The sequence below is a fragment of the Portunus trituberculatus genome, chromosome 25 (assembly GCF_017591435.1).
Source record: "Portunus trituberculatus isolate SZX2019 chromosome 25, ASM1759143v1, whole genome shotgun sequence".
NCBI classification, from domain to species: Eukaryota; Metazoa; Arthropoda; class Malacostraca; order Decapoda; family Portunidae; genus Portunus; species Portunus trituberculatus.
In genome coordinates this window covers 2008773-2022711 of record NC_059279.1, presented here as the reverse complement: position 1 = coordinate 2022711, position 13939 = coordinate 2008773, and the positions used below count along the sequence as shown (strand labels likewise).

The 13939-nt window shown below is 40.8% G+C and overlaps 1 protein-coding gene across 1 annotated transcript; it reads right to left on the bottom strand.

Moving 5' to 3' along the window:
* Positions 1–1460: 1460 nt before the first annotated feature.
* On the bottom strand, positions 1461–13481 carry LOC123508637. The gene is made up of 4 exons (XM_045262474.1): positions 13134–13481; positions 9336–11958; positions 8912–9046; positions 1461–8694 (listed from the first exon to the last, which is right to left on the bottom strand). Exons 1-4 carry the CDS (start codon positions 13337–13339, stop codon positions 8491–8493), a joined length of 3168 nt encoding a protein of 1055 aa, XP_045118409.1. The 5' UTR covers positions 13340–13481; the 3' UTR covers positions 1461–8490.
* Between the last annotated feature and the right edge of the window lie 458 nt (positions 13482–13939).

The following is a 13939-nucleotide window of genomic DNA, read 5'->3' as shown; positions in this document are numbered from 1 at the left end:
AAGCAAGAAATAGGGCAAATAGGATCCTGGGTTTTATAAATAGAAATGTTAGTTATAAAAGTAAGGAAGTGGTGCGTAACTTATATAATTCCTATGTTAGGCCCCATTTAGAGTATTGCATACAGGCCTGGTCACCCCACTATAGGCAGGATATCAACATGTTAGAAGCAGTTCAGAGAAGAGCAACTAGGATGATACCAGCTTTGAAGCACCTGGAGTATAGAGATAGATTAAAGGCATTAAACATGTTTTCATTTGAGAGGAGATGTATAAGAGGGGATATGATAGAGTTATTTAAAATGTTCTCAGATACACACTACATAGATGTGAGATCTTTCTTTACCTTAGAGGAGGGAAGTAGGACTAGAAATCATGGCAGGAAGATTAGAAAGCAAGGCTGCAGGTTAGATATAAGAAAATATTTCTTTAGTCATAGGGTGGTAGACTTCTGGAATGCATGGCCAGAGATGGTTGTAAATAGCACTAGTTTGACAATGTTTAAAAACAGATTAGATAAGCACTTAAATTTATTAGATTTATAATTATGTATAGCGCTGCATGATAGTTTTTATAAGAAATTTACTATAGTTAAACAAGACATGATCCCCATGTATGGGGATCACAGATTGTGGAGGAATTCGCTGCAGGACTTAGCCCTGTTAATGGGCCAAATATTTAGAATTAGTATATAATGTATTGTGTACTTGTAAGTGTATCTTTAAGTACTGATGACGAGGTCGCTGTGCAACTGATACAGGATAACCTAGATGGGCCCTGGTGGCCCTTTGTTATCCTATTATTTATGTTATGTTATATGTTATGTTATATATATATATATATATATATATATATATATATATATATATATATATATATATATATATATATATATATATATATATATATATATATATATATATATATATATATATATATATATATATTTATTTATTTATTATGCCAAATAATGGATAGTAATAAAGTCAAGCGCCAGGAAGACAAGAAAAAGGCAGACAGAACTAAGTACTAGGTCATACTGTACTTGGCCAATAGTATTTACTCATAGATGTCAAAGGCAATGAAAAGTCATTTGACACCAAAAAGAGAGAGGAAATTAGATGGCAAGGAGTGTATTGTCGTGGAGCACTTAAGTAATGTGAAATAATATGGTAAAGACATAGCAATGACATGTAGAAAGATGCTAAGTAATACATTGCACATATGAGTACTCCAAAAAATATAAGCATATCTTGAATGATAATGAATATAAAGCATTTGTATAAAAGACAAGATGGCATAGAAAATAACATAATAATGATGGCGAGAAGGTGGTAAAGTAGCAAGACTGGGACAGATGGGTAAATTAAATAGCCCACGCAAGTTTTGAATAATAATAATAAAAAAAAAAAAAAAAAAAAATAAAATACAAATATATAAAGGAAATAATCATACTGAAGGTCATTAATTCTTGATACAATTTTATTGATTTTTTATTGAATGACTGAGGAGTAGCAGCTTTCTCTCCAGTGTTTTGAAGTTTCATATTTCAGTAAACGACATTCCCCAAAGCCTTGATAAATTCCTGAATATGCTGTAATGAGTGACAAGTATAGAGGTGGAGATCTTACACACATATACACCTTTCACACACACACACACACACACACACACACACACACACACACACACACACAAGCAAGATGTACAATATCCTTTCCTGCAGGCAAGAAATGTGAAGTAATATGAGAGGAAGCCAATATCTGAATAAACACCTTCACATCAACCTCCCCTAACTATCACTGTCTGGGGATGCCAATACAAAAGCCTCAAGGATAAACAAAGGCTTCATCTCCACTCAACACACACAATCACCTCCCATGTACAGTGGCAGGGAAGTCAAGGCTAAGAACATCCACTTGTGCCATAAGCTGTGAGGAAGAAATGCCAGACATGAACATATCAAAGTAATATAGAGTAAAAGTGTGTGCTGGAATGAATGAAGTCATATGGCATTCTTGAGAGAGAAAAAGAGATGGGGGATAAAATTGTTGAAGTTACATGGGTGCTATGTTCAATCAGGGGGTAGTGTAAAGGGAGTAACAATGTGATGCAAGATAAAGTATTAAAAAAGAAGGCTCTTGGTTAGAACAGGACTTGAGTCAAGTGAGCAAGGCATGAGTGAATATTAGTCAGCCTTCACTGCCCTGCCATCAAACTTCACCATCACACCACCACCCATACCACTCAAGGTCCTGAAGAAAGAAGAACAACCTGAATTGCTCCTGATACATTGTGCAATGGAAAGCAAACATGGATCACATGATGAATGGGTTACATTGAGTCAAGATTTGTTAGATCACAGGTAACCTAACCTATCATAACCAACCCCTGAAACAGCTGGGGTGGCTGGTCTCCAGATGACCCAAACTGTTGCCTGAGGATGCTGGGATGAAGTAGGATATCAGTAATGGAGTACATGTTTTGTTTTGCATAATATTCAATGTGGTGGAATGAACCAAGCTGAACACTGCACCAGCATGACTGAACCAGCCAGTCATCACAACTAACTTGGTAACTCCCACAGGAGCACCAGTGGCTGTCGGCCTGAGCAGGAACTGGTTTTCATCAACAAAAAAATAACAGTGGTTGTAGGAATTTACAAGGACAATACTCATTACTACTTAATATATGTTTATGAATATTTTTCTTTAGAATATGAAATGGATGGAGCGTATTACAGTTAGAAAGGAAAAATTTTGTTGTCATAAGTAAGTACATTGTCATTATGTTAGAAGTGTCAAATCTTCAAAGATATATAAAATAAAAAACTAGTCTGGCATCTACATACTTCGTGTCCCAAGAAATATATACTATGTACACAAAATCACAATAGTCGAACATATGACTCCAACATTCCTCTTTGGTCTGAATAACAGTAACTTATAATTGTTCTGATTAACATAGAGGCCACATTCCAAAATCCTGCTCATCCACCATCACCTCAGCTCACACCCTACTCCGGGGCTGTGAACCATCACACCACCGCCACTTGCAAGTCTTGACAAAAAGTAATAGATAAAAACATAACATTGCCTTTCCTGCCAGTGCCTGTCTGCTCCACAACCTCCTAACAGGATGTTTATGAGGAAGAGCAAAGAGACTGGAAGACATGACCTGTCCCGTGCTGCAATGAGGCACAACAACCCGGCCAACTCTTGACTGCTCCGAGAGTTGAGGGGAGACAGTTGAGGCAGGACTATTGATCACCTACAAAGAACATTGATTAACATGACCTGGCAATACAATGATACACAAAACATGGAGAATTCAGACACAATAATTGGGCATTGCAGACATGTAATATTTCAGGCTTTAAAACTTATTCAACATTGTACGTACGCATATATCAAGGAGATAGCCTTCATTGGCAGTACAATGGGCAGGGAGGATTGTTTGCCAACACTGCCGCACCTTAAGCAAGGTTCAAAACTGCATTATAACATTCCGAATCTTTACAGCAAACAAAAGAGACCAAAGACATCAACTCATATTTTCAAACACCTGGGTTGTCATAATGACTATTTTCAAAGGCTACAGAAGTGATTGGTCTGGTTCTCAAGGATACTTTTTTTATTGATAGATCTGAATTCCTGTTAAATCATCACAAGAATTATGAAAACACCTTTGAAAACTCACAACAACTTCCACCGGAGCCTGCTACAGGTAGTCAACAAAGGCACCAAAATGTTTGAGAATACAGTCTATAATCTTTACATTTTTAACTTGACAAAATCATCAAAATTTTAGATCAGGGATGGAGAGTAAATAATACATAAGTAAAGGTACATGTATAATTTCTGGTCCAAAAAGTTAAGAAGCCATCGAACACCTGACACAACTTTCACTGTACTTCTTGTGGCTATCACAATCGTGTCAGCACCAATCAAGTAGTACCAGACTGCTGCTCACCATGTTCCTGTCAGTCACACTATTGCACTACTGCATGCCAGTCACAGTTTTAACAGATCCATCCGACATGTACAGTAGATGTGATCACACATCACTGAACTCACCAAACAAATAACACAGACATACGATATCAAAGTAAAACCATACTGTATTGAGAAGTATAATATTCATATATATATTTACACAAAAATAATTATGAAGGTTTTCATGCAAAAATAATATAGTGGCTTTTCCTTAGTATTTAAGCCTCCTTCGTCACCCATAACAAAGAAAAAAAATCATTCTGCTTCTTCCATGAAAAGCAAGTTGAAGTAGAACATCCTGCATTACATAACACTCCTGGTAAATGAGTCACTGTTAAATATCAACAGCCTTCAAACTAAACAATACTAAATCTCTACTAGTATTTAGACTCTGAAATGGTTGTGTGCAGTATATGATGGAAAACAAAGTTATGAGTAGTACAGTATTAAAAATATATATTCTCTATTAAATGTTACAATGACAAAGAAGAGATGTGTGCTGGAGAGTCATTCATGAGTGCTTCTGTGAGAAATGCAACGGTTTCCACTGTTGGAAATGTTCACATACAAACATAAAACTATTTATCGCCTCATTCTGCAGCTAATAGGTATCTAAAATTTAACACCAGTCTTAGTTAATAAAACCAGTCCATTCTTTGGTTGTTCCCTTCCCCAAAAAACCTGAGAATTCCTTAATATGAAAATAATGAATGCACACTGTTAATATTTAAGCTGCTTTCTTGCAAACTGATTCCTCATTACTACTTACATAAGTCATGCTTTTAACACTTCACAGAACTGAAATCAGAAAATTATCCCCAATTTTCCAGCAAGTCAGAGAAATGAATGTGGATGCATATGATAATTTGCTAAAAAATACATAATGATGAAATACTAGAACAGAAACAAAACTGAGTCTCTCCTTGCAATCAATGAACACCTTTCAAGCACAAGATGGTAGAAAATATTTAGCAAGAAAGCCTTTACGACGACAGTCATCCCAACTACCAAAGCGCTTGTGTCCAGGAAATAGTAAAGCATGACTATGATAACCCTGCCTTAACGAGTCAGGCCTGTCAATATCTCACAGCCTCCTGGCAACCCAGCTGTGAGAGATTCTGTATTAAAACTATACAAAAATACTTGGAAATTTGCTTGAATATATATATGGAAGGGACATTCTGTGGTGCCAAGGAGACATGCATTATTCTCATTTATACTCTGGGGGTAGATTGGTGTGGGGTGGGTCCTTGGGTAGCAGGGGATGGGGGTCAGTGAAGGGTGAGGAGTGTGTGGCCATGCAGTAGACCTGGTGATGGTTATATAGCACATCCACAATGCTGACAAGTTTCTATCATCACTGTGGACGCCTTGAGTGAAGCAACACGCCATGTATCATTACCTCAAGCACAACTAGAAAACGGCAAAACAGTTTATTATTCAAGTCTACGAGGCCAGTTTTCACCCCAGAGGAGCATCAAGGGAGGCTTAGGGGAAGCAGGGAGAGGAGGCAGGGAGTGACAGGGGCACAGGGGCACTAACACTCAGGCCAGGAGCCAGGCTTGTATGTCAACAATGAGGTCTATAGCATTAATACCCTGCTTGTTACATCACTGTTTAAATCTTGCAAAGTTTTGTCAGCTGAAAATAATGACATATGAATGGGGAGGAAGTCTACCTTAGTCTTTAAGAGAATGGGACAAACAATATATATGATATGTATACAACAATAATGTGAAAAAGTGACATATTTACATTACTAAAAAAAATATGGAAGATCCTATATAACATTTGGCTACAATGTACAAATCTAAATGGCTGTTAATTCTAAACAAATTGTTCGGTTCCTCACACTCTACACTGCCAACACGACACACAGCGCTTCATTTAGCCGTGCTTCCTTCTGTCATCACTGCTTGTAACTGATTATACACCTAACCTTGCATTGTGACTCCAGACTGCAACACTCCTGCTCTAGATTCCACAGTATTAAAACACACAAACCATTACAGCCTTAGAGTTGTAACCCCAAAGAACAAGTGAAATCTTGACACGCATAATGCAGCTGCAGCCCGACGCTGGCATTGCCAAGCCGGCTCACACAATCACATGAAGAGCACTCAAGCTCTTGAGGGGGAACGTTTGGCATGCACAGTGAGAGATTCAGATGCCTCTCCCTCCACTTATTCACACTCACTAATGGGGACGTACACTCCTAGTATTTACATGGATCACATTATGCTATAAGTTTAGGTACAGAAATGCCAGACTGACTAACAAGAGACAGAATCCCCTGGCACCAAGCAATGAGCCATGAGTAAATGTTACACACTGGTTATGATCTTCTGATACATGTATAATGAGTCTTCTTTTGACATAGCTATCATTATTGACTTTGCTGTCATTAAAAGTCTCTATATATTTTCTAACGCATATCTGATAATATGGAGACAAACTTGGAATACATTACAGAGTAGTGACTTCTAGAATGATGATGTTACCAACAAGAAAATCAATTCATATATTGTACAACTGACTGCCTCTCAAAGAGGTGGGCTGGCACATTAAAAAAATCAGGCTGCTCAATACACTGAAAACAATTCATAAACATAAATATGGAATTCATAAATTTCACTTTTACACAAAAAATGCAATGACAATGACATTCCAGAAACAATTTAACAGAATCTCAAAAACATTTATACAAACATTCTTCTTTGGCTCACATGAAACTGAATTACATGAAGAAATACAAGCAGTGTCTCCTTATCTGTACCATTTCTTAAACAGCGTCTGCATGACAAGTCTTCACCAAAGAGTTACTAACAAAACGCCTCCAATTCATTTTTCTCAATTTTGCACAATTCATGTCAATCCTTTCACATCTTTTCATGCTTTCTTTAAGTTTTTAATCTAATACGGCTTATTCTTCAAAAACCCCAAAAAGTTTAGATTATGAAAATATATTCCCTTAATGATTCAATCTTTACTTCCCAACTCAAAAGCATACCTGAGAATATACTGTTTACAGTCTGTGTGTGTGTGTGTGTGTGTGTGTGTGTGTGTGTGTGTGTGTGTGTGTGTGTGTGTGTGTGTGTGTGTGTGTGTGTGTGTGTGTGTGTGTGTGTGTGTGTGTGTTTTGGCTATCAACCGCTACGGATTTATCTTCAATCCTTCACCAGTCTTATTATGGATTTTTGGCAATAATTAATCATGGTAAATATTAATAATCTGTTCTAAATGCTGACAGCCCTGAAGGCCCATGAACTGTTCAGCTGCAGAACTCTGTGAATATGTCAACAATACTTAGTGTGCTGTCATGGTAACAAAAAAATAAACAAGGATGCTGAAATAATGTGTCTGTATAAATGAATAACCACTTGTTACGGAAATACCAGAGAGAGAGAGAGAGAGAGAGAGAGAGAGAGAGAGAGAGAGAGAGAGAGAGAGAGAGAGAGAGAGAGAGAGAGAGAGAGAGAGAGAATTATTCTTACTTACTGAAAGACAAACAAAACAAGAAGTATCTGCCCCAATGACAGTTTATATAGAAAAGCTGCTGTATGAAATGTGTGAACCTGTGGTAGAGTCACACCATTATAACAAATGGTGGAGAGAGTTCCATTCATTAAGCTGCCTCTCCATCAACACTGATGCTCACAATATCACAAATGTGAATGCAAATGCCCTTTCTTCTTGTGCTTTGGTTTTCAAATCACACTCCACTGATCAGAAATGGGGCAAAGCATAATTTTTGTGGGCTGCACATGCACATCTGAACAAGTTAGCTTTTACTTATCAACAGGCAAGCTCACATTGTATTTAATGATGCTTCCACTGAGCCCACCACAGAAGGTGCAAGGCAACACTGGGCGGCAGGATGGCAGACTGATGCAAGGGACAGTTAAGGGTTGCCCATAGCAAATTGGGAAGAGTTTTACTCAGTGAGTGACACCATAACTCCTATTATGGTGAAAAGACATAAATAACATAATTCATCTGATAAGATTTTGGCCATTAAAATTTTTTTTGACATTTCTAAGCACCAATTTCATATTTCATATCTGTCTAATGTTAATATTTATAAAGTATTTTATACAAACTGTATAAATTTACACTAAGGAGAATAATTTTCCATTGCAGCATCTCTGCTGCAGTCACTGTTCCCTATGCACTTTTCATGGGCATGTGCACACCTGCCCCTATCAGCCTCACTCTTATTCACATCCTAACTAAGTACAACATCAAATTTCTGCATTATCAACAGCACCAAATTTTCTCTTTAAATTAGGTATTATAAACAATAAATCCAGTAAATATTACTGAACACATGATAATCACTGGCTGTGGCACTGGTCAGCCACACCATTGCAGCTCACCACCACCTAGCTGCTGCTCCTTCACTACACAGCAATAAAGACAACTGTTCCATAACATTAAGACAAGCAGTACCTTTTAAAGCTCAGCCACATTCCTGCGTCACCTCACCTCACCATCCGTCTCAACTAACCACATCCACCTCCCTTGGTGACGCCCCCAGCAGGTTCTCCGGTGCCTGGTGCTGCTGTGGCTGTGGCTGTGGCTGTGGCTCGCCTGCAATCACTTCAGGATGCTGCAGGTCACTGGTTGGGGTCTGCTCTGCCTCACATGTGGCCTGCTTGATGGCTTCCCTGTAGGGTCCTCGTTTCTTCTTGTTATACCGCATCTGAAAGAAATTTCTTTTGTGTCACAACCTTTTATAATTGAAATTAAATTTGAATTCAAATGCATGAGGTTCCTTTCCCTTTCAGTTGACTAAAGACTAAAAAGGCACAATGAAGCATGATCTGCCTAGAGATGACACACATAAGCAACATACCAAGATCAAGGCAAAATGTAAGTTTTAAGAATTACAAGACTTTTGTACAAACAGAAATATTTACCTTAAACATTTGGAGGAATGGCTGCAGAGTGTTGGCTGGCATGAGGGAGGAGGTGGAGGAGCCATACCAGCTGACATGTGCCTGTTGACACCGGGCATCACCATTCCTCTCCCGCAACACACGGATGGCCATCACCTGGCACCAAGGTGGATTCAGTGAATGTGAAACCTGAACTCTTCCATTTGCCATTAGTTCCCTATCCTCCTTTAACAGTATGGTATCAGCATGAAGTGTATATATATATATATATATATATATATATATATATATATATATATATATATATATATATATATATATATATATATATAAATTTTTCAAATATTTTCTAAAAATTCAAAATAAGAGCAACTGCCTTTACTTTAGCAAATCTTATAACCAACAGCCATAACCTAAACCACTTCTCCCATGAAGCAACACTCACCTTGGCTGGCCACCAAGGAAAGCCATGGATCTTGCCCCACACAACGTCCCCCACCGCCATCACTCTCCCCTTGTCCACCTCACACCGGTCCACCTCCTTCCAGCTTAACTTCATCAGAAGGGCTGCACTCTGCTCCTCCTCCTCCATTCCTCCGATGTTTGGCGCGCTGCTCGGGAAGTCCGGAATGGCCCCGTTACAAGTGTCGTCGCTGCTTGGGGAGTCGCTGCCAGGGAGGGAAGGCTCGGGCGTCTCCATCCCAAATGATGGTGGTAATAGCTGCTGGTTCTGTTCATCCTGTGCCTCCAGTGCCGGGTGGTCCAGCCTGGCACCCTCCACCTTGTAAGACTCTGGCATCTCCAGCGGTGCCAGCTTCCCATACTCCTCTGTCTCTGTGGTGAGGGTGAGGGTGGGATCTTGGAAACTGTCTGCCTCATGTGGCTTGTCTGTTGGTTCCTCCTCACTGAACTGCATGAGGTTGGTAGGGGTGGAGGTTCTCTCCCCATCAGAATGGCTAGAGTCACATGCCACGTAGCTTGCGTTGCTCACTCTCTTGATGGAAATGGAGAGCTTGTGTCGTGAGGGCTGAAGGGGGATGCCTGGACTGGCCACTGCTGCTTGAGAGTTGACTATTGGGGGATGGTTGAGGCCATGAGGTGATGTGGTGGCGGGATACTCTGCTCTCTCAGAGGAATTCCACTGAAGTTCAGGGGTGATGTTCTCAACGGGAATGTCTGCATCTGCAGAGTCAAGCACAACTGTGTCTTTCTGTTCATCCTGCACTTCAACCTGGTCCTTCATCTCATCTGGTGATTTATGGCGCCGTTCATCTTTGTGCTTCTTTTTATGCTTCACTTTGTGTTTGTGCTTCTTGGGAGGCAAGTCTCGTGTGGAGAGATCAACAGCCGCCGCTCTGGCCGGGGACATTCCCCCAAACCGTGCCGGGGAGGTGCCGCCAAACCTTGCAGGAGAAAATCCCCCTAGTCTGGCTGGAGACATTCCCCCAAGCCTCAGGGGTGACATTCCCCCAAACCTTGGCGACATCCCCCCTACCATGTAGGCTGGTGATGCCCCACCAAGCACTGTCTTTTTCTGTGCCTCCTTTTTGGCCTTCTTCAATGCTTTTTTGGCAGCTTTGGCACTCATGTCTTTATATTTCTTGTTCATCTCCTCCTCTGTGTCACCTTCAGAGGTGTTCATGGTTACCACAGTACTCTTGGAGGGAATCTTGAGCACAGTACCCTTCCCCTCAGGACCAAAGGATATCTTGAGGACTGGTGTGGCTTTCCTCTTGTCCTCCTCTGGCCCTTCCTTGTCCTCCCCTGTTATCTGGCACTGGCCATCATCCCTCTCTGCTCCGCCACCCTCTGTCTCCTCTCTCTTGTGCTTTTTAGATGCCTCGTCAAACACACTTTCATCCCACAAGTCCTCCATGGAACCCAGGGATCTCTTTTTCCTTAAACTCATTTTCTCTGGCTGCAGCTCATCCATAGAAAACTTACCTAATTTGTGGTGTTTGGCATCCACGCCCTCCATCTCCTCTTGCTCATCTTTCTTTGGGACAACTGGAAGAATTGTTAGCTTTGGCAGGGAGGACACACGATCCTCAACACTCTCCCCAAACTCTTGATGCGCAGCTGCGGAAATCGTCAGCTTGTGCACATTGCCTGACCTTAACCTGAGCTCTTTACTGTCCATCTGAGATTCACTTGATTCGGTTTGTTTCCTGTTCTTACTGCTGCTTTCCTTGTCTTTCTTCTCACCACCTGACTCTCCCACAAGACCCACTGTGGAGAGAATCATTTTTGGTATCCCTTGGTTTTTCACTTCACCACTTTCATTTTCCACATATTCTTTTGAGGTTTCACTCGGGGGCAGCGCAAGGTTCAGGGTTGATATGGTCATTTTGGGAATGCGGCCTTTCCGCTTGGTATCACTCGAGTCTGATAAACACAAGTTGGTGGAGAGTTTCAATTTTGGCACCCTTCCATCTGGTGCTAGGTCAGTGCCAGACACAGAGTATGCGGCTGCTGTACCTACAACCACCTCAGCATCTTCTACTTCAGCATCACAGTTATTGCGTGAATTTCTGCTTCCTGAATTTTTCCGTAAACAGCTAACACCCTTATTGGTTGCAGCTTCTATTTCACTTGGCTTAAGTTTCACTAATTTAGGCACCAAACGTCTGTCAGCTGACTTTTTAGAGGAAGAACCAGCTTGGTGTTCCTGACCATTTCTGTCACGCAAGCTTCTGCTGCGAGACTCAGTCCCCGGCTTGGCAGGAGCTGGGGGTTCTGTGGCTCGCTGCCCCTTCGCCCCGCTCACATTTTCTGATTTTTCATTACAGATAGACTGGCACTTGGAACACAACACTTGTCTCGGCCTTAACCGCACAGTCATTCGGGAATTTTTGAAGCGTTGCGTCAGAGATATTGACTGTCTCAGCTGAAGACCCTTTTTGGCTTTGGCCCCGGGATCACCTGGGGCTGTAGTGTCCTGCTGGAAGTAAGTGTGTCGCTGCCGCACTGAGAACAGTTTGTCTTCACCTTCAAGGGGCTGGGCGGCATCAGTTGGGGGTGGAGGAGGGAACTGCCCTCCTGGTGGGTACACACCACATGGGACCCTCCTGTGGGTGAAAGTAATATCTACATTACCTGATATAGTAAAATTCACAGATGATCCAAACACATTTTTATCACTAAATACTCTTGTGGTGCTAGTGATCCTTGTAGGGACTAGGAAAAGATGCATCACTTTATCTGTAATCTTTATACAAAAGTAGAAAACTGGTCATAAAAACTGATGATTAGGAAAGATTAGACAAAAAAAGTAATCTATCACAGTAATGATGAAAATAAGCTTATCATGTTAGGAACACATTAAAGATAATAACTCATGCAGTATCAACACTGCAAACATTCAATCTTTACTTGTACCTGTCCATCACCATTCACACCTAAAGGTCAGGTTAAATCACTTTCCTGTTATTTTCAATGCTACAGGTAAGAGTTACCTTCCCTCATGGCTCCACACTGTTTAGAGGAAGAGTTCAAGGTGGTGCAAATGTTTAGAATATTCCTCACTTTTTCACTTCACACTGCTCCTGCCTTCAGCAGAATTAACTTAAACTGATTCTATTTTCTATATGATGGGACTGATACAAAACTTAAACAAAATGCACAGTTCCTTCCCTCCATCAGGAATTAAGGTAAATAACCAAAATAATCAACAAAAACACAACAAAAGATTTAGTGTCACTTTCCATCTACCAATGATCCATTCATGTTTTCTAAAATAATTATGATATAGTGACATCTGTTTTAGCATCCTGGTCAAGTGAAAGCACCTCCAAGGCACCTGAGATAGGAAAAATATTGCAAGTTGCACCTGACACAATCTGTTACTTATTTTGAAGCTTCTCTCTCATATACAACACACTTACACCTGATAAATCTTTCTCATATGATACATTTCACACTAAATATGAAGTAAATCAAGTCCAGGCGTTCAAACAAGCATGATATGAGGGAAAAGAAGAGAAATCAGAGTGAGAGGAAGCCTGACAAAGCCATCCTTTATGTACATAGCAAATAATAAGATCCAGCACTCCCATAGCCAAGCCACTTAGTCCAGCCACTGCACAACGTCCCCTTGAGAAGATACATACTAGTCACTACTCCTAAAAGTCAACCATTACTGAGAAATTTGAAGCAACAGACATGCCTATCTCACAGCTTTGGGAGGGCTTATGCATCAAGCAGACCAGACACCCGCTCAATATTTGGCCTAATTTCTCCTTACCCTTTCGTTGAATCGAGCAAAACTCCCTGAAAGACTCGAGTGCCATGTTCATAGGAGACAAGGAGCAGGTCGGGATTGGCATCTTCCACCGTCACTACGAGTTTTTGGCCTATACATATATCAGTACTGAGGGGTTGTGGGTCCTCCATTTTCTTCTGGTCGTCGTCCTGATCAGGGTCGCCCCGCAGCCCCGCCACCACTTCCATTCGTTCACTTCCCTCTCCACTTCGCTCAAAACAACATGCTAAAATTAATATCACCTAATCATAATCCCGTAGTAATACCATGTAATTAATCCTGGAGCAATTTTACGTGTATAGCAAGCCTTTTAGGAGAGTATGCGAGTATGAAAGTAGGAAAATTGTAACCATAGCGCAATAGTGTTACGAAATAGCATGAAACTTTCAAGAAGGACTCACATTGACTATTCCCCCACCACTCACATGTGTCTATGCGCATGCGTCACTTCTCTTTCCATCATTGTCCTTTGTTTCTTTGATTTTACACCATATCTTGACATGCACTAGTCCTTCTCGATAACATGTGCCTGGCTGCTGCTCTCGCCCGCCCAGGCAAGGGTGGACCGCTGGCAGCCTTTTTCCCACGCCCCTTCCTCCCTCAAATGCTCCAGTCAATAATTTATCCACCTGTAACGTATCTGTCATGGTACTTGTGTTATTGGTGTCATGTTTCGTTATCCTGGTCCTCTAATTGCAATGTGGAGGCCTGGGGATGAGAAATAAGGTTTTAATTAATCAATAATAGCCGCTAACCAACACTTCATCCCCCCCGTTACTTCATGACCC